The 26,389-nt window shown below is 30.6% G+C and overlaps 1 protein-coding gene across 1 annotated transcript in view; it reads left to right on the top strand.

Moving 5' to 3' along the window:
* Nucleotides 1–675: 675 nt before the first annotated feature.
* LOC121129814 (uncharacterized) overlaps nucleotides 676–26,389 on the top strand; it is a 118,699-nt gene continuing 92,985 nt past the window's right edge. Inside the window, exon 1 of the mRNA XM_040725533.2 lies at nucleotides 676–855. Within this exon, the coding sequence (XP_040581467.1) occupies nucleotides 795–855 (61 nt within the window). The 5' untranslated portion in view covers nucleotides 676–794. The remainder of the gene's footprint in view (nucleotides 856–26,389) is intronic.

The raw sequence follows: 26,389 nt of genomic DNA on the forward strand, positions 1-26,389 counted from the left end.
CGATGATTCATTACATTCCAAGTCAATTAGTTCCAACTGATATTTCCACATCTGTTTCGTAAGGAGTACCAAATAGTTGAAATATCATTTCCGGAAGTAAGAAAAACGAGAGGAAAACTCTTTTCTCAAATCGTTAATAGAGCTCACAAAGATATCTGCTATTATATACTCTTGTGATTTTGGAAACTCGGGAAATGAGATATGTTTCCGTTTTGGAGCTGTGATTCCCAGAGCTGAAGATTTTTCTCAAGAACAGTAGTTTGACCAAACATCTCCAATACAATCTATATTTTAGATTTGATAGTCCATAATAAAATGGCAGTCAAGTCGAAATTCAGTCGAGGGCCAATATGGCCCGCGAGCCAGGGGTTGCCGACCTCTGGGTTAGATTAATGTCTATCAAAATGATTGAATCGCAAATTAATTTATGGATTCCTTGCCTTATTGGGTTTAACATCTGAATAGTTTGGAAATGATAGAGAAAGGGTTAATAATATTCTAATCCTGGCCTGATCTAAATTGATTTTATGTTTATACATGTACATAAAATGTAATCGAATTAATAGACCCAGTTAACATTTGTTTTAAAGCAATTAGCATTCATTTTTTGTATTTTGGGCGAAGAGGAGGCAGCTTTGTTTGTTTGTGCGTTTTCTTCCTTTAAAAAGTCTGATTAATTAATCATTTCTTTTCTTAGAGAATAGTTGTATATGCTATACCTAATACTCAACTTAAAAGATCTTCATAGTTTAATTATTTTATATATGTGTGTTGTATCTTAAAGTGAATCTAAAATGTGTCTCAAGATATATCATCACGTGATTCTACTTCAAATCTTATCGTTTTGCCTTGCAGGTAGGATATTAATATAATGAGATAGAGTGTTGCTGAACCATAGGGGCCAATTAGTCATTGGCTCCCCACTTTTGCAGAATTTTTATTGTGATCGAAATGAAATAAAACCGTTAAAAAAAAAAAAAAGAAGTTCTATCTTGAGGATTTTTTTTTTAATTTGTCCATTTTTTTAAAATAAGTTTTTCCATGTGTCTTTATTATTCACAAAAATATAAAGCAAACATACATAAAATCATGAAATAATCGAAAATATGTATCATAAAAGAATATTCTATATTAAAATTATCCCCCTTAATTCTTTGGAAACGTATAACAAAGAAAAAAAATTAGAAAACGATTGCTAAAAATATGTAAATATCAAGAGAGATAAAATAAATACATAGATAATGTAATGTTTTTCTAAAATCATAAAAAGAGAAGGTCATTTGTTCAAATTTTATCCCTTCTAAAAAATTTTAATTTCTACAATTTTTATCAAAAAAGTCTTTCGTCTCTTAAAAAACAAAAGTTAATAAACATTCTGTAAAATAGTTAAAAAATACCAACATCGATTCCCCTCTTCCCGAAGAAAAAATACGTGCGGATGCCTCTGATGACCGTCACTTTTTAAAATATGGACCCCTACTTGAAAATGCATTCCGGTAGAGATGATGAGATAATACGTTGGCATAAAGTTTTCTCATTTCCAGGGAAATTCTCGCTGAGTTGGATCCCGTTTGTCAATAATAAATACCTTCTAATAGAAGTACAGAGTGGCACATATTTATTGTAATTTTTTCTGAGTTGAAACTAAACATTTATTTATGAAAATCTCTAAAAGTCGTTTGTGCTACTAAATTTCTTATATTCTCATCTTTTAAATGATGTGTCACATGTTCTAATTGAAGTAAGATGTCTATGAAAGCACATCAAAGACATCAGATAGTTGATTTGATCGAATATCTCTGACATCGTAGAAGTTAATATCCAAACCGCCCGACTGATAAAAAAACAACATTAAATGTGGGAAAGAACATGAGGTTGTCAGGTATTTGAGAGGGGCTAGCAAATCTCGTAAGGATGTATGGGGATCTAAATATTTCCATGAGAAGAATAGGAAGAAACATGAATGTTTACACAACGGCTCAATGAGTATGAGGTTGTATGTACGGATCCTGTGGCAAATGTTGGCAAACGCTCTTATACAAGAGCGGGCCAATATGTGTCTCTAATCATTATGGCGACAAGCTAGTCTATATTTATATTAATTTAATAATATATAAATTAATTTTTTTAATACAAAGTATTCCAATGTAACACTTTGAGCTCACTCCCGTGTTTAAAAATTGTTTTTTTTGTATTTCATTTATCAATGATCTTATGTAAGACTGCCATAGAGTTTACATAGTTTTTTTTTTTTTTTTGTTTTTTTTGTACGTCTCTGTTTAATAAAACAACTCTGAACTTCCAGATCTTTTTTAGGAGTCCACTGCCAATAGGAAGGATTGCAGTTTTTTCTTCTTCTTGTACTTAGCAAACTTCTTTTTACTGTTTGTAGTTCCTCTTAAGATGAATTGGAGAACTTTCAAGATGATTGAAGAAGTTCCATTTAATTGCAGTTCCCGTATTATGTTAAAAAACGAGTGAGTATTATGTATATAATCAATTTCAGGAAACATGGATGATAAATAGGATCAAATGTCTTGCTGAAATCAATTGGAATAAAAGTACTGTACTTATTATTCGAAGCCAATGATTCTATCTAACATGATACGTTACGTTAAATATTTTGAAATCTTATGTTTTTAAAGAATCCTTTCTGACGGACTCTAATCCATCATACATTATACCCATCGTTGAGAATAGGCTCTATTTGTTGGGTAATTACACCCTAAAGGACCCTATAAAATTCTTTTGACATTATTATGGGTCTCCAATCATTGATATCCAAACCCTCCCCTTTCTTCTGTATCAATACGCCCCAACATTTAAAGACTGATTTCTGCAATTCCCTAAATTTCTCCATAAATATTCCAACTTTAAATAAAAAGCTAGTAATTTTTCCTTCAAAAGATTTAAAAATAAACTTCCCAACTCATCGGTACCCAAGGCTTTATTACCCTTGAATATTTTTTAATATATTCATTTATATTAGCTGAAGTAAAACCCGGAGTATATATTCCCTTTGTTCTTGGACCACGTATACCAACTAATGATTGGAACGAATCGTGAAACGCATTCGGGGTGTTCAGTGTATTACATTAAGTATTTCCATTATGAACAATATAGCTGATTGATGATGTAATTTTTTCTTTCATCCTCATTTTTTTACGCTGAGCATGGTTATTATCATTTAGAACGTTCTTCTCCATATCCTCTTAATAAACTTCCGACATTTGATAAGTATTTATCAAGTTTGACGTGTAGCTTCTTAAATAAAGAGATGCATTATCAAAAATATGATCCATATCTTTTTGAAATTGTATTACTAGGACCCTTGTATCTATAATTAATTTAAAAACGATAATTTAATAACAGTATTAAATGTTAAATTTTTTAATCACTTACTTGGAAGAAAAATTTGATTAAATAAAGCAGAAAAATGTAATTTTCATGGTCCTTTCAAACATCTTTTGAAAACTTCAAGGTTCAAAAAGGCTACAAGATTCAATTTCAATTATGACTAGGTTCGATACTTTGATGTTTTTATTCTTGACAAAAATGAAGGTGAAACGAGAGATCTATTCTTGTAGAAAGCCCCTACCCCAGTAAACTGTTGACTATGAAGATGTGATATTTATAACATCTACTATGTTAAGTTGACTATGAAGATGTGATATTTATAGCATCTACTATGTTAAGTTGACTGATAAGTTTTTTAAGTATACCCTTATTTGGATACTATCCATCCTCCTTATCCAAATCTACATTCAAGTGACCACTTAGTAGTAAATAAATTACATCATATACTTCATTGTTAATAATTGACTGAAAAAAAGTTAACAATTTCTCATAAGCACCGTAAACGTTTATTACTGAAAAACAGTAATCATCATTGGATACGAACATTTTGTGCCAAACATTAGACTGAGCAACTTCCTTTAAAAGAAAAAAAACCCGTATCCAATATATTTTATACTAATATTATAACTTCCCTTTTCATATCTGGGCTGCTAAAATAACCCCCAAAATTCCTGGGGATACATTTAGGACAGGAAGAGTTACACGATGTTGCAAAACGGTTTTTTCGTCCCGTTATCATTACTACAAATTATTTTCTTCATGATGAGTTTGCCATTTTTGAAGAAATATTAAGTACCTTCTTGTATCTTTAAGTGTGTTTTTTACTTTCAGGAGGGTTACCAGATGCAGAACGATCTCTCTTGCATATTCGGATCTTTTTCAACTATATAACATTTTCTGGGGTTTGAGGGATCTCTTCGATACTATTCTACAATCAATGGTCATAGTAATTTCAGGAAGTTCTTTTTCCTATTAACCGATATTTTATCAATGCCTTACAATTTTAAAGACACATCTTCTTTGACAAGAGAATTTTCCAACATCCTTTTTTCACCCTCTTTAAATCTTCTATTCTTTTCCTCACATCGATTGGGAAATCAAATAAAAACAAGCTTATTATATACATCAATACGTTTTAATCTAGCTTGCCTATTCATATTGATTTTCTCATTAAATTGATTATTATATTTGCAATTTCTTGCAGTGATAACACGAGAATACGTTATTCATTTAATTAAATATAAATCTCGTCCAATAACGTCATTTGTATCTGTCATATAATGTATGTTATTTCCCATTCATTTAAGTAATTGAATAACAATTATGGATATTCTCAAAAAATATTCTCCAAAAAAAACCAGATTTTTTTTTCTTTATCTAAGCCATCAGCTACTAAGTTATATACATTCACAATATATCAATATGCTGGTTGTAAACTCTTTTTCTTTCACGCACTAGTGATTATTTTTTACTTATTGTTCTCTCTTCAAGAAAAATGATGACAACTTTGGTAAATAAAAAAATCTTTCAGGTAGCAATTACAAAAAGACTGCAAGCTTCAAGTATCCTATTTTTTTAACTTGTGTCTTTAATTTGTATTGGTCACACTCTAAATGAAATTACAAGGCGTATTGGAGTTCACAGGAAGACTATCACCAATGTGAAAGAGAAGATGAATATGATGGGAACTTTGAAAAGAAGGATGGTTCTAGTAGGAAACAAATTATCATGGCAAAAATCCTCAAAAACTGAAATAAAGTAAGCCAAGCAAGTCAATGGTAAAAACGCTAAGGATATTGGAATGTCTTAGGCTGGATTTAACAAGACAGTTGCAAAACTTTAAAGTAAGTTCTTGTTAATGTTGGAGAGACCTATTTTTAGGAAAAACATGAAACGGAATCCTCTCCACGGTTGTAAAGGACTTTTAAATGATCTCAAATCTGCACCAGCTGGAAGAGTAATAATCTTTTGCAGATGGAATTACGTATTTTTTAGGTAGACCCAGTTTTTAAGTGTCGTAATTACTGCTTTATAAGTTTTGGGGATATAAATGATGATCCTCACCTCCACAAAAAAATTCTTCATCAGCCATGACTTTGGGCTTTGTGACATCAAATGGGATTGCAATAGCCCTCATTTGGTGAATGCTGATGACTAAATTGAAGTACATTAATCATCATTAGATGATAGCATTGATAAAAAAAATCAGCTAAATATATGAAATTAAGGAAATAAATGAAAGTTCGCATCATATCCAGGAATTATACGGGTATAATTGGAAGAAAATTGGGCTTGTTAAAAAAGAAAGAAAACACCCAAAAATCAACATGGCAACCCTGAAAATTTAAAGAATGCATTGAAGGAGAGTACCTTAGCTGTCATGATGTTTCATTAGGTTATTTATGAGCAGGTGTGACTAGAAGATGGAAATAAACAAGTACATAAACAAGAATTATTTTTGTGTCGATCCGTAATTCAACTCTGAGTCCAACCAAGACTTATACTTAAGACAAGAAGTCCACAGAGTTACTCTCCGTCTTTAACGTACTCGTGATTACTTTATACTTTTTGTTCTCTCTTCAAGAATAAAATAATAATGATGAAAGTTTTGGTATATATACAAAAAAATATGTTTCGGTAGCAATTACAAAATGAGCGCCATCTTCACATTTCATATTTTTTAACCCTCTGATTATCATATGATTCAAGTTCACATCAACAACAACAAAATCTTGCCAAGTAAACAAAAACAAACAAAAAACAAGCTAAAGAATAGTGTATCAAGTATTTATTACTTCTTACAATTGGTCCCATAATTTACTTAAATATATTTAATGTCGAAACATTTTCAAGCAACCTTATGTTGCATATTTACTAAATATTCTATAGGAAAATTAAAAAGTGAACTAAAAAAAATCAATCCAAATCAAACTTTTTTTGACGCCAAATCTTCTTAAGTTGTAAGATAAGGTTTATTCTATAGTTTTGAGCTATAATATGATGCAATTGAAAACAAATATGCAAAAATATTAGCTTCCAAATAAGATCCTTCATTTTATTTGATTTTTGTATAATTATACCCATTTTCTGGAAAATGTATTTAAGATATCTTAAATAATATTTAATCTTTCAAATGCTTGAATGTTTTTATTTATTGTTATATTTTAAAGGCCAAACCTTTTGCTATTGAATATTTTAAAGATCACTTTCGTATTCTATGACTTAAGTAATAGTATTTGAAGTGGGTTTTAGACAGCGGGTGTTCCGTGATCCGAATTTAGTTGCTTAATGTAATGGCAGTAGCTTTTGTAACAACAAAAAAAATATTTTAGGGTTGCCGCTACAAAAAATCGTTTCCGCTTTCTAGGACATATTTTATACACCTCTATATATTGATATGGTAGTAACCAATTTCATATAAGCAAAATAGATGAGTACTGAATTAGGTCTAAAACTTTTGAAATCTATCCCTTTATTTATCTTAGCTCATATTTATTTATAAAAATAGGGCTCTAAGAGCAAGTGCGTATAGAACCTATCACGAGTAAAATTTTTAACCATTTTCTGTATACCCTTCCAGCCTTATTTCATGAACCTTTCATATAAATATTTACTTAGCTAGAAAGGCAAGACACTCACTTAGTTATATTCCTTTTATAAATATATACCATCCATTTATTTTATACAAAATATATATATATATAAAAATGCTTTTTACTCAAATGTATATATTTTAAATAAAATATCTATTCAATATCAATTAACATTGATGAAGATATTTTAAAATATGTATAAAATCCCAAAAAGCAATACCAATCCGAAAGCTATTCTCATTCCTAAAAGATTCATAAAGGTATCTAGATTTGTTAGAATTGGTAGCTGATTATATCTAGTGACTTGTACTGCTTATAACAACCTCTATATTAAGGGGTCTAATGGGTGATTCAAGTTTGTGGTTACTACCTCAGCTGACTTTGACATCTTTTGTAGTTGAGCCTTTATTTTATATTAACAGATTTTCATAAAGGAATACATCTTGATACACAGTGGTAATAATCGTAAGCATTTTCTAGCTCATCCGATGTTATTTTAGTTGGAAAACTAAAGAGTGTCTTATCTTTTCCTCAGCTGTTATCATTATTATTCTATTTCTGAGAAATGTGCTTCCCTTCTACTAGATACTATGATATACAAAATCGGATTGAACATTTGTGTGTGCTCATAAAAGAATAGTTCTTTCTGAATATGGGATCCAACTAGTCAAAATAACCCAGATAGTTTGAAGAATATTCGAGTAGAAAACAGCTTAGCTGTGATTATTTTTCATTAAATTAGCTGTGAGTAATTATGAGAAAAACAAATAAACACGAAAAAAGCGTGTGTTATGTATTTTGTGCAGACGTCTTTTTTGTGCCGTGTAAATTAAATTCAGATTTAGTTAGTTCAAGGCCTATTTTGGCCTTTTTATATGTGTAAAAAGTATTTTATGTGCTAGAAGTCCCTTTTTCTGTCGTCATATTTGAAATACAGTGTATTGGAGGTCAGTTTCTGAGAGTCGAAGATTGTCTCCTGAGATCCCTTGGATAAAACAAGTCATTATTTTTGATTGTTCTTCTTCTTCTCTTTGGGAGGGGGTTTATATTTTATTTTCATATATAACTTTCTTTATATTTACTTATTAAAAAATAGTCGGAACTTTAAAAAAAATATGCCTACTAAACCTCCCGATTATAATATTAGGAAATCATCGGGGAATTACTGAAGAGGTTACTCAAATGTCTCGAAGGAAAATAAAAGTATTCATAGAGATGCAGCGGTGCAGGTGAACCAGGACAATAACGTTAAATGGGAAACTTTTGTGCTCACAATGGAAAATACAGAAGGTTTATGTTTCAAAGGAAATAATGTGAAACACAATGATATATGTACGATATAGCAATTCCACATGGTTTTAATGAGCATGAAATTGCGGGAGCTAATCCTAGATTTAGTCTGGGTCAAGATTTTTTTTGTACTAGATTCCCTATAGATGTTAGGGGTCGAATTGATGACTTTAAAAAACACAATGTGATGAAAATAAAAAATATGGACGATTCAATCGAGGAAGTCACTTCAAATAAAAGGAATTGACAATGTTAATATTGATAATAAAAAATAAATTGGTTGTTACCCTTATCAATACTTTCAAAAGAGTAAACGAGGCAAATGTGGTTGAATGGATGAAGCAATTTGGGAAATTATAAATCACTATCCCAAAAAAAAACCCAATTGATGATAAAGCGGAGGGAAAAAATAAATGTTTTAAGGAGATTTGGCGTGACAGTGACTACATCGTGGAAATTGTAGCTGCTCCTTCGTCTATACCTCAAATTTTACCAGTTCAAGGGAATTTAATTAAGCTGAAGTTTTCCGGAGTGAAGCTTCAATAACAAAGATGCTTTAATTTTGGACATATGAAGTATTATTGCTTGGAAAAACGACTTTAAACTTTTGAATGTGAAAAGGCTCTCAAAAAACCATGCAAGAACGTCTTCCATCAGATGTACAAATTGTAGAGAATAACGAGGGTCAATTGGTAGAAGACAAAAATTGGGAGAAGTCTTCCATAATCGATAAAGATCTTCTATCTGAAAAACAAATTGAAGAGGTTAGTGAGACCCGAACTGAAGAAGAAAAAGATGAAGAGAAGTCTTCCGTAGTAAACAATGATCTGGCAAATGATGGTGTAGAACAAGTTCATATCGATTATTTGGATAAGGGAAACGAATGTTCTTTTTTAGAAACTGATAAGACAAATGATGGAGAAAGTAAAAAGCCAAAAAAACAAAACAATTCAAGCCTGATTTGGACGTCCATACAATTCTGGAAAGTAAGTCGTACTCGTGCTTCCTCTGTGGGAAAAAGAAGTAAACCGGATACAACTATTTCCCCTGTAAGAAAGAAGAAACAGTCAAAAAGCTCTGAGTTTGGTGCTTTTCGATAGTTGGTGGACCACTCCTGTTATCCTTTTATTTATTTCTTACATTATTATAAAATGAAGCTATGAAACAAAAAAATACAGACCCAAGCTGTAGACTTCTTTCCGAAAAAAATTTCCAAGGAACAAAAATTGAATATAGGCATCAATAGAATAATTTCTTTAAATACAAGAGGGGGTAAAGATAGAAGATCAAAGATAGACATGCAGTAATGAATCACTTGATGTCATTTAATACTGACATCGTTTGTCTTCAGGATAAATAGTATTAAAGAGTTCTCCTACAAAAGTGATTGGCATGAAATTCGAATTGCTTTAAATGGAATGAGTTTCAGTCTTATAAATGCCTATGCGCCGAATGAAAGGTCTACTTCCTTTTTTCAAGCAATTTTTAATAATCAAATAAAGGATTCAACTCCGTTCCTGCTAATTGAGGATTTAAATGTTGATCAGTAAACTCCAGTATGGAAGAAAGTATTTCTTGGAGGAGAGGGAATCAGTCTTCCAGAATTGATTTGGCTTTGATTTCTCCTACATTGACTTATATTGTAAAAAAAGCATTTTATAAACCTGAACCTTCCTCTGACCGTAAATTGATCTGCTTGGATAAACCTTATAAAATTTATCAATTAAGTATACCAACATGGTTGATTGAAAACGATAAATACAAAACGAAATTAAAAAAAAGATTTGCTAGGAGGTTTTAATTACCCTTTTTCATCCAACCAAGCTACTCAAAAGCTCGTACAAAAAATTCATTCAACGGCATCACGGTTTCTGTTAGAAAATAGGAAAGAAACAAGGTTATACGCCACTCAAGTGGATAATGTTCTCAATAATGAATCAATTTTTGTACGCACGTATTTTGCGGATTCTTGGAATTTCTTTAGAACTGCAGAAATTGCTGAGGTCGAAATGAAAGAAAAAGTTGAGTTGGAAGAGTCTGCGTACAGAAAGACACATTTTCTGCTCCCGGTGTTAAAAAAATTATTCCTGGAAGAAAAGTTATAACTAAAGCGGTAGATGTGTTAGACTACTTTAATTCCCATTTCCAAAAAAGAGGCCACTTTCAGAAAAGAGATGTAATTTCCACTGTTCAAGGAATTATATCTTCTCTTGAGTCCACATTTTGCTTCCCAAACCTATATATGTATGCATATTTTTGCAAAATGATCTATATATATATGTGGATTCTCAGCATAAAAACAATCTTAAGATACCTAAGAATTTTAACTATACACAGTTTACAAACTTTATCTGATTAAGAGACTTATAATGGGCCCCAATTGGACCTTATAGATAAAATCCGTACGTCCTTAATTTTTTATGTTAATAATCTATTTTGGAAACTTTAAGTGCAAATGACATAATAAGACTAACGTGCTGAACAATATTGGCCATAATTTGTCGAAGAATACAACTGCCATTACCACCTGGTTTTTGAGAAGAAAAAAAAATATTATAGCTTGATTTTGTGTTGAGGGGCCACATATGTAGGATATATCAGATTTAAAAAAAAGAAATTTTGATATATTGTAATTACAATGAAAAAAACTTGACTATCTTTCTAAAAAAAGTGATGAAAATCAAATTTTATAAATATTTATTCATAACAAAATAAAAATAAAATATTTGTTCTACATCTATGGTATGTATAAAATCCTATGAATGTCAACTATATGACAATTGCTTAGAAAAAAATGACAATCACAATAGTCAATGTTATTCCTTTATAAAGCTTTAACCCCTTCGGCTCGGCCGAGCATTATAATATAAAGCGCCTGTATAGTATATAAAATGTATTAGTATGAATTAAAGAAAAAAAGTGTTATATACTTCAAATAATATGCCAACATATACCCTATACATGAAAAAAATTGTCTTGATCAGAAAACTTGCCAAATTGCAATTCGCTTAGAAAATGGCAAAAAACTGTTTGACACTAATTCCGCAAAAAAAAAAAGTGGAATATATAACATTGTTTGGCATTCTAAAGAGGAAGATTTTTATCGTACTTGCAAAAACAAAAAAGTTATGAAGAATAATGTTGGCTAAAAAATAACCCTCAATAACTGGTTCATTTTTGCAAATATTTCACAAATCATCTAATAAAATTTTCTGGAAATTGAGGTTCAGGTTAATTATAATTTATGTCCAAAATGCATCGTTTTGTAACATCCTTTTGTAAAAATTAAAAAATGACGTTTCATAAAAAAAATATTCAGAACATGACAGTTAAACATGAATTTTTATCTGTCAAATTTTATGCAAACGAATTTCCACACAAATTTTTACAAACTTTATTTTATCTACAAATCCAATATTTTATTGAAAATCCATTTTTTTTGCACCTGAATAAAAAAATAAAAAGAGACTTCAATTTTCACTGATTTCTTTTTTTTTTTGTCCATAACCTTTTGTATTTGAATATTTTTGTACAACTTTCTTATTCGTATATTTGTTTTTTTGACACACCAGTCACTTTTTGATTTATAGTTCAACGCCATATCAAGTCTTCTTGTGCTTCAAAAAAGAACTTTTGTTTTTTGGTTATAGAATAAGCCCATCCTTATATGACCTCCCCTCCCCCACCCAAAATGGCACCCCTGTCTTACCCTGCCCAAGCTCAAAAGAGGCACCCATGTAAAGTATCAGTCTCTTACACCTAACAGTGTGGGCTGACATAAAGGACACACTCTCAAACTCTATTATATATACACAGATAATAAATTATATAACTAAGTAAAAATAATAATTTCTTCGTATTATTTTGTATTGTTATGAGAGCACAAATATTTATTGGAAGGTTTGTCTAATGTTCTTTGTACATATCTAATATATCATATTTTTCTTAATGAAACATCGACATTTTAAAGAAAAACTTCAAGGACATACATATCTAAGGAACGATAAGACTTTTCCTAAGACTTGAATGGACCGAAAATATAACAACGCTTTCATTGGAATATAATTCCGGGGGGAGTGAAGTTCCTTTTTTATTACATACGACCAACAAAACCGGATTGAACATTTGTGTGTGCTCATCAAACACGGAAAATAGCCTTGAGGATTTGTTGCAGAGTAATAATTTTAAGTCCTTTTGGACTCAGAGTTGAATTGAGGGTCGACATAAGAGTAATTCTTGACTATGTATTAGCTTTTTTTTTTTTAATGTTCCTTAATTAATTATGAGTAAATATTATATGATTACATTTATTCTATCTGACCAAGGAATTGTCTTTGAAGTCGAAGTAGGAGCGACGGAGACGTGTATCTTTGCATATTGAGTTCAAGGGAATAATTTATCCCAAGTGTGTTGGTAATTGAGCTACTTCTTTCCATTATGTCCTTGTTTTTTCCGGTTCCCAATCCCCCTTCGTCACAGCCGATTGTAGAGTCATTACGGCTAAGCCGTTCCCCTTCAATACATTCTCCAAATTGTCAGGGTTACAATAATTATTTTCGTTTTATTTGTATTAAATAACATACACAAAATGCTACCAATTTTTATCACTCTTTATAAATTTGTAAATAATGTGTTCTAACCTTTCTTTATATTACCAATTACAAAGAAAAACCCAAATAGTTCTTTTTTGTCCCTTTGGAACGAATTAATGATGCACCAGATCGCAGATTTAAAAAAAAGAATGAGCATCACCTTGACTTTTGAGTAGCATGTCTTTGACGATCTCAAGGCCCTCTTTGAACGCTTTGCACCACTCATATGCACGGGGTTTTGATAAAACTGATTCACCAAAAGCTTTTTCTAACATTTTCAACACGTCAGCACAAGGAATTTCGTTCGCAACACAAAATCTAAGGCAAACTCTTTGTTCAATAATTTCGTTCATTATAAAAATCTTGGAGCGTTAGTGAGGTAGACTGAAAAGCAAACTGGTCTACATATTGCGCTCAAACTTGGCATCATAATGCAAGACAGTGATGCCGACCTAGAGAGGAAATAATTTTTTTAAATTTACAATTTCCGGTAATTTTGTGACAGAATATACATTACTACATGATAAAAAAGTTTTATTAGATACGAGAATCTTTGTATCTTTTTGAAAAGCTTTAAACCAAGTTGCTAAACCAAGTATTAACTTGATGAGATACGATGGTTCATATTTTTAATATTTTTTGCAAGATGTCCCTTTTCCTATGATGTCATCTTATGTCAATTTGATCAAGAAATGTTTTTTTCCAAATACATGAACAAAGTCCAAAAAGTATAAAGACATAGCCCGATGCTGTTCCAACCACAATAGCTGTGTTTAAACCGGAAGCTGATCGTACCTATAGCATGAGAGCAGTAGCCAAAACATGATTCGTTGTTGAATCAAAGAGAATGATGTAGCCCATGGCAAGGAACAAACAGTATGTAGAAGAGGAGCCCGGAAGTAAAGCTAGACAAAGACTGCAAGGCCGTTGTCATCTACAAAAGAGATCGTTAGATGCAAGAAGGAAGTTACTTGATGGCCAACTAACATTTTAGGGCATAAAGAACTTCCTAACAAATAAGTTGAACCAAAGAAATAGAGAGGAAAGATTGAACGTGACCCTCCATATTGGCTGGGAAACCACTTTCTTGCCTCTTTTAAGCCCACAGTCAGATTGTCATCTCAGAGTCTGAGTGACATAAAATGGTAGTAAAATTTAAGGGACTTGCACTCTCCTAACCTCAGAGATTTCAATTCATATACAGAAATTTATACTGATGCTTCAACGTCGGGGTTTGGCATCTCTTTTTCGGACGGGAGGTTAGAGCAAGAGAATTGTCTCCAGAGGAGAGAAAATTAAACATCAACATAACTACAGACACAATTTTTGAATTATTCGCAAATTTGCCTATTCCATCTTTGAAGAACACAATTGTATATTTTAAGAGATGAAATCGAGAGAGCTAAAGGTATTGTTTCAGCATCGCTATTGGAGTGCGAGTAGTTTCAATTGCTATTGTAAGGTGAGTAGTTTATTTGGTGTTTAAAACATAATTTATATTATTCAGGGCAAAATTAATTGGTACCTCATTTGAAAAGTACATTTGACCTCTGTGTTTACTTGAATGGATCCATTGTCTTCCATTATCTGCCATTGTATCTTCTGGATCTTCCGTTTCAAATTTCGATTTTTCCAATGAAATTTGATTAGTGGTATACACCAAGTATCCTTTACAGACTAAATATAAATTGATTTTCCTTCAAAAATTGTCTTTAAATGCGCTCTAATACCAGGAACTCGAGATATAACATGTGACTTAATATAATATCTTAATATAATCTGCAAATAGATACAGTAAATAGTGATGATTGATATATCCAATTTAATAAAAACTAAAGAAATACAACATTGTTATCTAAGCACTTTAGAAATAAATTGAAATTACCAATTGTCAATATATTGTTTCATTAATTTTTTTATTATTATCTTTGGAGACTGATGAGTTTTACATTTTGTAGGTAGTAGGCAGATTCTTCATGAGACGGTCCTCTTCGATGGCGGTACATTTGAGATATGAGTATCTTCCCATAATGTAATCCAACACAAAATAACAAATAAAAGCTTTACTTCCAAAAAGTTGGAAAGAAGGAAAACAAATTCAAGCATAATTCATAAACTTTATTTCTTTTAATTTATTGTGGAATATATATTTATGATAATATATCCCACATCTGAAATAAACTCTAAAAACTTAAGAAATTATTCCGAATTCAATAACTTCCTCTTCTGTTATGGTTCCATCAATCTCTTTCGCATGTAGTCCGGGGCAACCATTTGCCTTCTTTTCCGTCTGTAAAAACGAGCATTCCCTTTGCAGACCAGTATTGTGTTGTCTCAACTTCCGATTTAACTGCATCAATATCTCCATCTCCGGAGATACCCGAACACATTACACGAAAGATTTAAAGATGGAGCCTTGAAGTTTGAAGCCTAATGAGAGGGAGTTTCCTCCATAATAAACCGCAGGGTCTCTTCTGCGAAAGGAACCGCCTGTTCTTTGGCCCCAATATAACTATGTGAAGGCCTTTTTTTTGGAAGACTCTAATTTTATCACTCCAGCAACACAACTTTAGCTATTTATTTATTAATGTACAAATACATTCTAGCTTATAGCTAGTGGCTACAATTGTTATTCTCTTGAAGGTAGAAAAAATACTGACTCTAGCGGACCAAAAAAAATGTAAATTTTGACCAAGACATTTTTTAACTGATGATCATATGGGTCCTCATTTCGCTGCCTGGGGTTAAAGTTTTAATTTTGCCTATCTTTGGTTTAAATTTAAAAAACAATGCAGAATAAAATAAATATTTATAAATTTAAATATAATTAATATTTTTTTCCTGCACTCATGCTATTTTGAATGTAGAAGGTTCTCTTAATTGTAGCTGACATTCATTTTTTAAATTTGAATCTTGAATTAGGGCGGTCCTAATAAAATTTGCCAGTTCTATGACCGGTCCTTATTGGAGCTACAATAGCTGAAACTACGTAGTTACTACTAACTACGTCATTTGAGTCGCAGAAGTGACATGATAATTAATAACCTATTTCAATGAGACGAGATACCTGTAGGAGATGTGTGACCAGAACGTATACGTTCTAGCTAACATTTATTATTTTCTTAGTTTATATATTCTTCAATCCTAGTTATGAATGAAGAAAATAAAAAGATAGAATGGACCGTAGGACTGAAAGATCGATGTATCAGTCCTTAGGACCATTGAATGGTAAAAAAGATTGATCTGATTAAAATAAAGACTAAAAGGGCGGAACTAATCCAACGCTACACAACACAAATTATATTTAATATGTACAATCATGGCATAGTGCAATTTCTAAAATATAAATCCCGTTGTATCAGGGTTTTGTTTGCATAAAAATAACGCCAAGTGGTGTTTTTCATTTGTTTTTAACACAAAGGATTATAATTGAAGCGTAAAACAATGTTTTTCCATTTAAAAAAAGTATTTATTTTTAGCAAGTCTATTTTAGTAGTAATATTGATTTTTTTATAAGTGGATAAATAGCTCAAGGATTATATAATAATATATAAAGACTCTTTTGTTTAGCTATATATATGTATTTATTTATTTCAACTCTTAACCTTGATTCATTTCTACATCAACAAACAAAATAAAATCAGTATTGCTGCTAAATTAGAGCTATTAGAAGTAAATATTAAAAAATGTGATATTTAAACTTTAACTAAAATCATTTTGCCTAAAAACAATAAAGCCCTATTAATTTCAAACAAATCCTAACAAAAGTACAGGGGGGTCCGCAAGATAAAATATTTTTTTAGGGCTTAATTCAACTTTATTTCATTTTTTAAAATCCGTTCTTGTACTGACAGTCCAAAGAACCAGTCCCAAGGGCTTAGTTTTTGGATTTTTTTTTTGAAAAAAATTAAATTTGTCTCTGTAAAAATATAAAAGTAATTTTTTTAGAAATACATTTGAAATATTCATAGAAAATTAATTTTTTTGGAAAAAATATGTGAAATATTACTAGAAAATTACATTTTTTATAAAAAAATGGAAAAATCCACAGCTATTCACAAACAATTTCAAAAATTAATTTCCAAATATTAAATTTTTTGGGGAAAAAAAAAAAATCAAAAATTTACAGATATTCACTAAAAAATCAATTTCTTTGGTAAAAAATTTCAAAATTTCATTTCTCTGGAAAAAAAATTAAAGATCAATAGCGGTTCTCAAAAAGTTAATTTTTTTAGCAATAGATAAAAAAGAAAAGAAAAAAGAAGTCAAATATTAAATTTTCTAGTAAATAGCAAAAATTCCATTTTTTGTGTTTTGGGAGGAGAGTTACAGTCCCTCAACCCTGCATCCTGCGTAGCTCTCTATTTTTTCCCCACATAAATTGTATTTTGTGAGAATTGTATGAAAACACATTGAATATAAACATTATTTGAAATTTCCATAAAAATACAAATTCCAGAGAATAAGTTTTTTATTAAGAATTCTTCAATGGTTACTACATGTTCTTCATGATCACACACACACACAAATAGTTACTCAATACTTAGATGTTATCCCCTCACGAATGAAATAATAACAATAACAGCTTGAGAAATGATGTGATGAGTCAGGAAGCACTTTAGTATCTAGAACGCTACCTCTGTCTAAGACACACATAACTTTTGTTGAAAATGAGTTTTGTGCTTATATTTTATCACATAGAGTTGTACAAAATAAGAATTGAAAAAATAATGGAAACCGTCACATAAGCACTGTTTTGATTGCCAAGGAGATATACAACATACTTTAATGGAAAAAATAAAAATCCATTAAAAATACTGGATTTCTTTGTACTATACCTTAAGTTTGAAATGACTGAAAAAAACTGCGAAAACAACATAAGTCGAAGAGATTTTAATAAATATTATTAGACTTATACTTTATTTCTGTTCTAGTATATAAATATTTCAATAATTATATTTTTCTTTGATATCTTTAATATTTCCTTATCAAAGGCTTATCATTTTGTCGAAGATTATCCCTCTTTTTTCTAAAAAAATATTTCATTAATAGAGAGAGTATTTTCACAGAAAGGATATTTGCTTGACTACAAAACTATGACCGAAACTGAATTCTTAAAAAATCATCATTTTATTCATGCCCTAATGAATAATAATTATGACTGAAAACATAATGGAGAGGGAAAAGTCCAAGTTCAAAGTTAAGTCTCAAAGTCGCAGACGTCTGTTTCCATCATAAGAAAATGATGCTTGCTACAAAATAGCTTCCCTATAGGATTCATCTGGAAAGAGCTGTTCAAAGATTTGAACTTTATGAAATATTGAATTTCGTAGAGAATTTCATAAAAAATAAAATTGATAAAATAATTGTAGGACATGCTCTATATTATTTTCATCCTCTTCAACAAACGTGATGATTAAATTAATGAAACAGATGATCAGTTATAAGAAACAATAATTGAATTGATTTTTTTCTGAAATTACTTTAGTCTGCCTTGAAAGATTTGTAGCTTGAAGTGCTTGAAGTAAATGGTTTCCAATTTCTTCACTACCGTGTAAAATACTGTTCATCAAATTGAATAATAAACTGTTATAAAATCATTCCACAGTTAACATACAGATATTCAATTTTGACACTACAAACAAGCAAATTGTTAATTGGGTTTGTGTATGTCAGTCCTTATTTAGGAGTGAAGACTCCAGTCTCCTCCAGTTCAATCTTGATCTGGTCTAGTTCAGCTCTGAATATCAGCCATAAAAACTTATAAATTTAGGTCCTTGATGACTTCAGTCAATTTTTTTAAATCAGTTCTAGTACTAACAGTCCAAAAGACCATTCCCAAGGATTGATAGGACGGGTCTTAAGATTCGACTGGATCGAATAAACGAGGACTGATACAACACTAGAGTTGTATGCAATTAGGTTGTAATTGAATGAGTCTTATGAACTCTTTTTTAACATATTTGGGCCCCCTACATCCCTAATGCCAACCCCCTTGACGACACCTTTTTTGTAAATGCCAAGAGGAAGGCCTGCAGCGTCTGTCATCCAAACACCGATGACCTCAAAGCCACTATCAGCAAGAACTGGGCTGCCAGGATAGAATACTACATTCGTAGCGGGTGTCAGGACTTCTGTCCCCGCCTGAAAGCCATCATTACCGCTAAGGGCGGTTACATTAATGATCTAGAGAGTTCAGACAAAGATCTATTTATAGTATTAATTTTGTTGAAGTTATATTGATAATTATATTTTGTTGAAGCTTAAAGTTAATGGACCACACAGTATTACAAGTTAATTAATTAAAAAAAGGAATATATACGAAAAGGCTCATCGTTTGTCATTTTGTTGTACTTACATGTAAGGAATTCCAGCACCTATGTAGTTTTAATTTCAAACCAGGTACGGTATGAGCTTTTATCGCTTGTTTTTTGCTCATTCTGGCATGTCTATATGTTGGAATGCGTTTAATACCACTGATTCAATTATCCGTCAGTTGTATGCTTCATAAATCACTCTTGTTTTTCTTTATGTCTCTCATCTCCTTCTTATTTTTCCACTTTTTCTTTTCTTTCTTATTCTGAGAGTGTCGCCCAGTGTGCTTGCCAAACAAGCCGATGTCGCCGAGGCAGCATATAGTAGTGTGTTGGGACCATGGTACGATCCGGTATTAGAAGACCTTGCTTACAAAGCAATTTCTCTGATTAAGAAAATGATACACAAATAATTGAAAAACATATTTTTGAATCTAGAAATATGTACCTACAAATTATATTTTATGCTCTTTTCTTTTAGTTACATCTTTGAAGGAGAAAAATAATACAAAACAAATATTATAAAATTAAAAAAAAAAAAAAAACCCACTCTTCAGACCAAAAAACAAAAATTTCGTGCTATCTATATAATTATCATATTTTTTGGTATAAAAGCAATCAGTAACAGTCGTCTAAATCGAGGGACAAAAAATAAAGTTGAAGTTTTGTTGATGACTGCTATATTCAAAATAAAGTTTAATTAACGATTTTCTGAAAAAAACAACATATTTTTTTACTGTCTTTAATTTGCCGTCTCTATTCATTTTGGAATTCTGTGAAATGAAATTCTTGATTTTATTAATTTGATTAATTATATTTTTTCGCTAAATTTAATATTATTTCTATATCTTTTACGTCAAATTGGAGTTTTTTTATTAATTAATGAAATATTAATTATTGCAATTGGGAATTTAAATTTCTTAATTTTAAATTTTTTCTAGTAGGCCTATTTTTATGATTAAAGTTATATGAATGGGTCTTTCTTCATGCTCTAAAATAATGATACATATTGGGCCCAACTATCATATTGGAAAAATTGAGCCCTACCCAAAAGTCGGGTTATGATAGGTCTCACCTTTTTTTCTTCGCACCAATTATGGTACCCACAGAATGTACGTCACCCTTAGCATTTGCCTATATTGTCTATGCCACGGGTCGGCCTTACTAGTAAATAAGGTTACGCTGAAAAAATATGTATTTTCAGCTGTTTTTAAAGTAGGGAGGCTGTTGAAAATATATTGGAGGTTTCTTTGAATAAAAGTGCTGACTTTAGACACTTTTCGAGGCTGCCTTAAAAAACTGTGTGGGAGCTATTTTAAGGCTCTTCGTAAAACTTTTTTTAATAAATTAGACACCATTTAATAAAAATTGAGAGCATCATTTTTACCGGTATACTAAAGCCCTTTACATTTCAGGATCTCTGAGATTGCCTGTTTTTCTTATTGTAAGCTACACCTTTGAGTCTCATTTTTATGTAGGTATTGAAAAACAAAAAGGGCTTTATATATTAATTAGTATTTTGTAGGTTGGATTTTTTATACTAAATAAATATTAAATGAATAAATAAATGATTCAAAAATAAAACGAATCAACGGACAAAGCCTGAACTGGTACATCCCTGCCTCAAGCCATTATGCTTTTAATCTTATAAACAAGACTCCGGGAACACTTACGACCTTCATGATCTCCTAGACACTCAATGGTGGCGTGGAGTAAATCAGACATACTTTGCCTTTTTTGTACTCATTATTTTCAATTCAATTTGTACCGGTTGCTTGTGTATCGGAGTGCTTGGATCTCAGTCTAAGCTCGCTGAAATTATCCCCCTTTTAGGTTCCCTAAATTTTTCTTTTAAGACGAGATATTGCGTTTGCCGTAAAAAAGGGTAGAAACTTGCAAATGAGATATCTCATGTGAAATCCAAAAATGGGTAAAAAATGAATCGATTGGAGTATTTAGGTTTGCTTTTTATAATTGATTTAAGATTGACCCCAAGACACCAAATTCAAAGAGGTATACGAGTTTAATTGAATTAAGATTTTTAATTATTTTTTTTCGTTTATACTAAAAGGGGTCATTTATCCTCTAGGTATGGACTCTGGGCTGCTATACTTCTCAACTCCATTTTCTTCATGAGTCCATTCCTTAACTTTAGTAAATCCTGGAGTTTGTTTATTAATTGGTTATTCATTGTTGTGTTAAGACTTAGATTACTAGTAGGAGTATTAACTAGAATAAATATGTTTGAACAGGACATACAACATTTTTGTAACTTTATCTATATATTATCAATATGTCCTTTATGGATGAAAGTGAGTATCATAATATTAAGTTGAATGGAGTTAACATTTATTCATGTAATTTTTCACCCTTTTTTTTAGAAATTTATTATTTTTAGTTGTAGATTATTGAAGTCATAGTTATTTTGGCCATCATTATTTTGAAAAAATTAATTTACTTATGTTAAAAGAGTCTATAGTAAAGGTATTTGAAGGTAGAAGTTTTAGGTGATTTCAGGTTGCCTGTTTTCTTGGAATTGGTGAACTGAACACAGTGTCTTTTCCTTTCTTCAGCATGTTATCACTATTATTTAATTCCTGAGGATTAAAATTTATTTATTCCTACATACAATTACCGGGTACAGCGAAAAAGTTTTAACAGTTTCAATTTAGAACTTTATCAAGATGTATTTCAGCAACCATTTGTAATAGGACATGTCAATGAAATAAAAATAGTTAATAAGACGTCTTGGCTATCCAAACCACCGATGTAGCCCCTCTGGGCAGCAATAATGACTTCCAGGTGGTAATAGAAGTCCTAGCACCCATTGCAGATGTAGTCCTCAGATATGGCATCCCAGTGCTAGTTGACATTGTCCTTGAAGTTGTTGATATTTGGGTGACGGACGCTGCAGGCCTTGTATTCAACATACACACAAAAAGTCAAGTCCAATTGGTTGGTACCTGGTGAGTAGTGGGCCCTATTTCCTTTGTTCAGAAAGGCAAGGTGTCCTCCAACTACCTCTGGGTCTTTTTGGACCTGCAGGTGCAAAATCTTGCTGGAACACCACGTTCATGTCTGGGTTCATATTGGAGTCCCCAACTACTTTGCAATTTCTGTTGGTTTCTTGCCAGCGTCCAAAAGTGAACAGATCGAAATTCGTTGGCTACGTTCAGATGGCATTTTCACGGCTTCTAAGCCACTTAGGAAGATGTAGTTTTGTTTGTTTCTTTCATTTTTTGTTTAGTATTTAGACCAAAACACACACCTGGTTTATAAAAAACTGAACAGAACGTTTGTGGGCGTTTATGGGAGAAATTAGTGCCAATGTCCTTTATATATTTCCTTCTCCCACTCTTTACAGCTGCTTGTAACTGATTTAATAAAACGTTATGACAGTTAAACTGCTTTCCTCCAAAATATCCTTCAAATTGTCTGGGTTACCATATTGGCTTTTGGTAGATATTGACCTTTTAATATACTTTTTTCTAATAATTATCAGGCCTATGATTGTTATTTTTTTCTATTTTTTGACCTCGATGACACCAGTCCTACGTCAGCATTCATCACGGTAAACTATCCAGCGGAAAACGGTCTTGTTCAAGAAATGTTTAATATGCAGAAATTGAACTTGAACAAAAAACAAACTATAGAAGACACATAAACCATTGTTTTTTTTTGTTTTTTTTTGCAAAATATTTCTTCAAAATCATCATGCATATGAAAAAAAGTTTCATTTTCTCAATTTTTACCCCAACTCAATTTATTACTTTTACTTTCAATCATGTTGGACGTAAGTAATGTACAAATAATATATTTATAATAATATAAGTGTGATAATTCTTTTATTTTTCTGTTAATGGTTATATATAGGCTTCATTTATCCTTTTTAATCAATATCTTCAGTTTATATTTGTGTATTGTTCAACTATTGAAAATAACTTTTCATCTATATTAATAAAGCAAAGTATGCCCGAAGTATGTATATTTCTTTTTTTATTTTTGTATCAGATGAGGACTTTTTGTAGCACGGATATCATATTAAAAATAGGTAAAAAAGAAATAAATAATGAATATGACTTTAGAAAGGGTTTAACAAGGAGCTTGTGTAGGTAAAACATAGACAATGAGTGCTCTAAATACTATTAATAATCCCTCCCTCATCACTAGTATTGGTAATCGGTAATTGGTTATTGGGAATGATAAAAAAGAAACTACATTCTAATCAACATATTGAACATGGTAACCCTGACAATTTGTAAAATGTTTTAGCTGTCCTAACCTTTCATTAGATATTAATGTGTATCAACTATAATATAATATTATAAGAAGTGTCCGACCGTCCATTTGTCCTCGGAATAGCATGTTAGTCTTAGTATTCTTAGTATGTGCATAATGAAATAATTCGTAATAAAATACATAATACGAGTACATCCTAGTTATATAGAGAAATATAAGCATTAAAAGAAAAACATAATATTTTAAGTAAATTTCAACGGCTTCTATCAATTTAAAAAAGGTTAATTTTTACTCGAAAGACGTTCAATGGTTAAATAAATAATTTAAAATGCCCCCACTTTTCAAATATGGAATATTTATCTTTCAATCGAGGATATTTCAAAATATACAGATTTTATTAGATAAATAAATAAAAAATATTATAAAAAGTACATATAATAGTTTAACTTTTTTAAAAGCTATTTATAAATAAATTTAGTTTATTTAGTAAACAAGCTATTCTTTAATACGAGGAACTTATTTTGTGACGTAATTTTGCCTTTTCTGCATTGATAGGTTGAAAGGAACGTCTCTGTACTAACTTCTCTCTACAATATATCTGGATGTTAGTCAGATCAACAGTGACTGTCAGGCTCAGTTATATGGGGAAGAATGAGAGGCATGGGGGTAATTATAGCCACCGTCTAGATGAACTAAATATTTGCAAAAAATTTAATGTAAGAACGACTCATAATATTATATACTTTTTATCAAAATATTGGGAATAATTTTTGTTTCATTTAAAGAAATGAAGATGGATAAGCGGGCTATGAGTAATAAGATTTAAGTTTTTCCTTTGGCTCCTTTTCTGTTTTCCATCAAAGATAATAACGTAAGAAAAAACTAACATTAATATCTTTCAAAGATAATTTACTCACATAGAAAAAGTTTTTATATAAAATGAATAATGCTTTGTTTTTTTTGCAAGATAATTGAAGAACAAGACAAAACTTTTTGCGAAAATAATCAAATTGTAATATAAAGTAATTAACAAAAAACTTTTGTCCAAAATAGCTACCTGTTACCCGGATTAGATCATTTAGACGAAGATGCACCTAAGTAGAGGCAGCATTTTTTTCAGAGATATCGGCCCATTCCTGGATGAATGCACGCTTCAGAACATCTTTGGTAGGGTGGTTACATTTTGATCATTTTCATAAGAGTTTATTTCTTATTAATAAACGTATATAGCATTTATAAACTGAAACATATCTTCACAAACTTATACATCACCCTGTAAACCCCTTGAACATATTCGTTATTCAGTGCATGTGAATACCTCCCTCTACAAGACTGCCAACTAGTTCTCACTGCAAAAGTATTCAATGAATTTGATCCTCTTTATGCTGGCAAATTGTAAGCAAGCTTGTCATTAGATAAATAATTATTTATTTAGTTTAAGTACTATTTTTAAAAAGTATTGGATGTCTGAGGCCCAAAGAACGTATGTATATTTCCAAGACATTGATAGATTTGTTCATGCTAACTTTTTACTAATAAATTTTGTTCAATACATATAGAGTTCTAAAAAAAATGACTAAAATTGAGTTCAATACTTCTCTTTTATGTGCAAGTTTTGTTGTTATTGTCAACTTGACCAGTGTTTTTTGTTTTTCTAAGCTGTTATCATTATTCTTAAAGTTGCATAAAATATGAGATACCCGTATATGACTTGGTAGGCCATGACAAATTGAAGAATGTTTAAGAGGAGAATAGCTTATCTATCATGACGCTTAATTAGATTAACAACAAACAACTATGAGAAGAAGTAAGTAAAACTCAAATTCCACTACTTATCTAGCAAGAACGAGGCAGGAATCACTCCAATGTTGACCCTCAATTCTATCTTGAACATGAAAAGGAATTACACTGATAATTCTACAGAAATTCTTCAGTGTTTCTGTAATTTTACAATTCTATTCATATTTAGAGAAATGAAAATGCGCGTATTTTTAAGCATGCAAGGATATAATTGTACAAGTTAAAATTTGTATATTGCTTGTTAAATAAATAATAGATTTAATTAGTTCATATAAATTAAAGAATCTAATAAAAATGCCTACTTAATTCTTTTTAGAGGTGTAATGCTTATAGACCTAGTCAAATCTTATGATTTTAAACCAATTTACTAGTGATATTCATTTCCATAAATGATTATTGTTATAATTTATTTTTACCCTACACCATTGTTTGTATTAATCAAAAAAACAAAACAAAAACACACAATTAAAACTGAGCTATACTATTAAAAAATCAACCAATTTATGTTCAATAGTTTGAAGATTGAAAGTGATTTAAGGGTTATATCAAAGGTTTGATTTATTGACATAATTTTTGTACACATATAATTATTTCTAGAGAAATAATGCTTTATAATATCGTCAATCTTCAAAAGATACTACCTAAATTGTTTGGTTATTAAAGTGGTAGCTTAGTTTAATAATTTATGGGCTTTGCAATTTTTATACAACCGTTGGTTTCGAGTGAGAAATATATTGCAATAATAACTATTTATGAGAATGAATATTACACGTTAATTGCTTTAAAATCAGAATAATTTTTTTAACTTTATGAGCATTACAGCTGTAAAAACCCATAAATGTGAAATTTGATTAAATACCTTTTTTATACGAACTAGTTAAACTTTTAATATCTTCTAAGCTCATAGACCTACCACTTTAATTTTTTACTTATAAAAATAAGATATTGATTGATCTTGTACGAATAAAAGTTTTATCAAAATCAGAGGATAGGATGTTTCCGATATTTAAAATAAAATAATGGGCAAGATTAACCATACTTTTTAACCAGAATAAAAAACTTGTATTAAATATTTTGTTGGATCTATTAAATGATATACCGAGTGGTCCATTAAAATCTCAACACTTTGAATTTTAAACTTCAACAAGATATAATTTATTAATAAACAATAGAAATTCAACAAAATTAATTCTATAAATAGATG

The sequence above is a fragment of the Lepeophtheirus salmonis genome, chromosome 14 (genome assembly GCF_016086655.4).
Source record: "Lepeophtheirus salmonis chromosome 14, UVic_Lsal_1.4, whole genome shotgun sequence".
Classification (NCBI taxonomy): domain Eukaryota; kingdom Metazoa; phylum Arthropoda; class Copepoda; order Siphonostomatoida; family Caligidae; genus Lepeophtheirus; species Lepeophtheirus salmonis.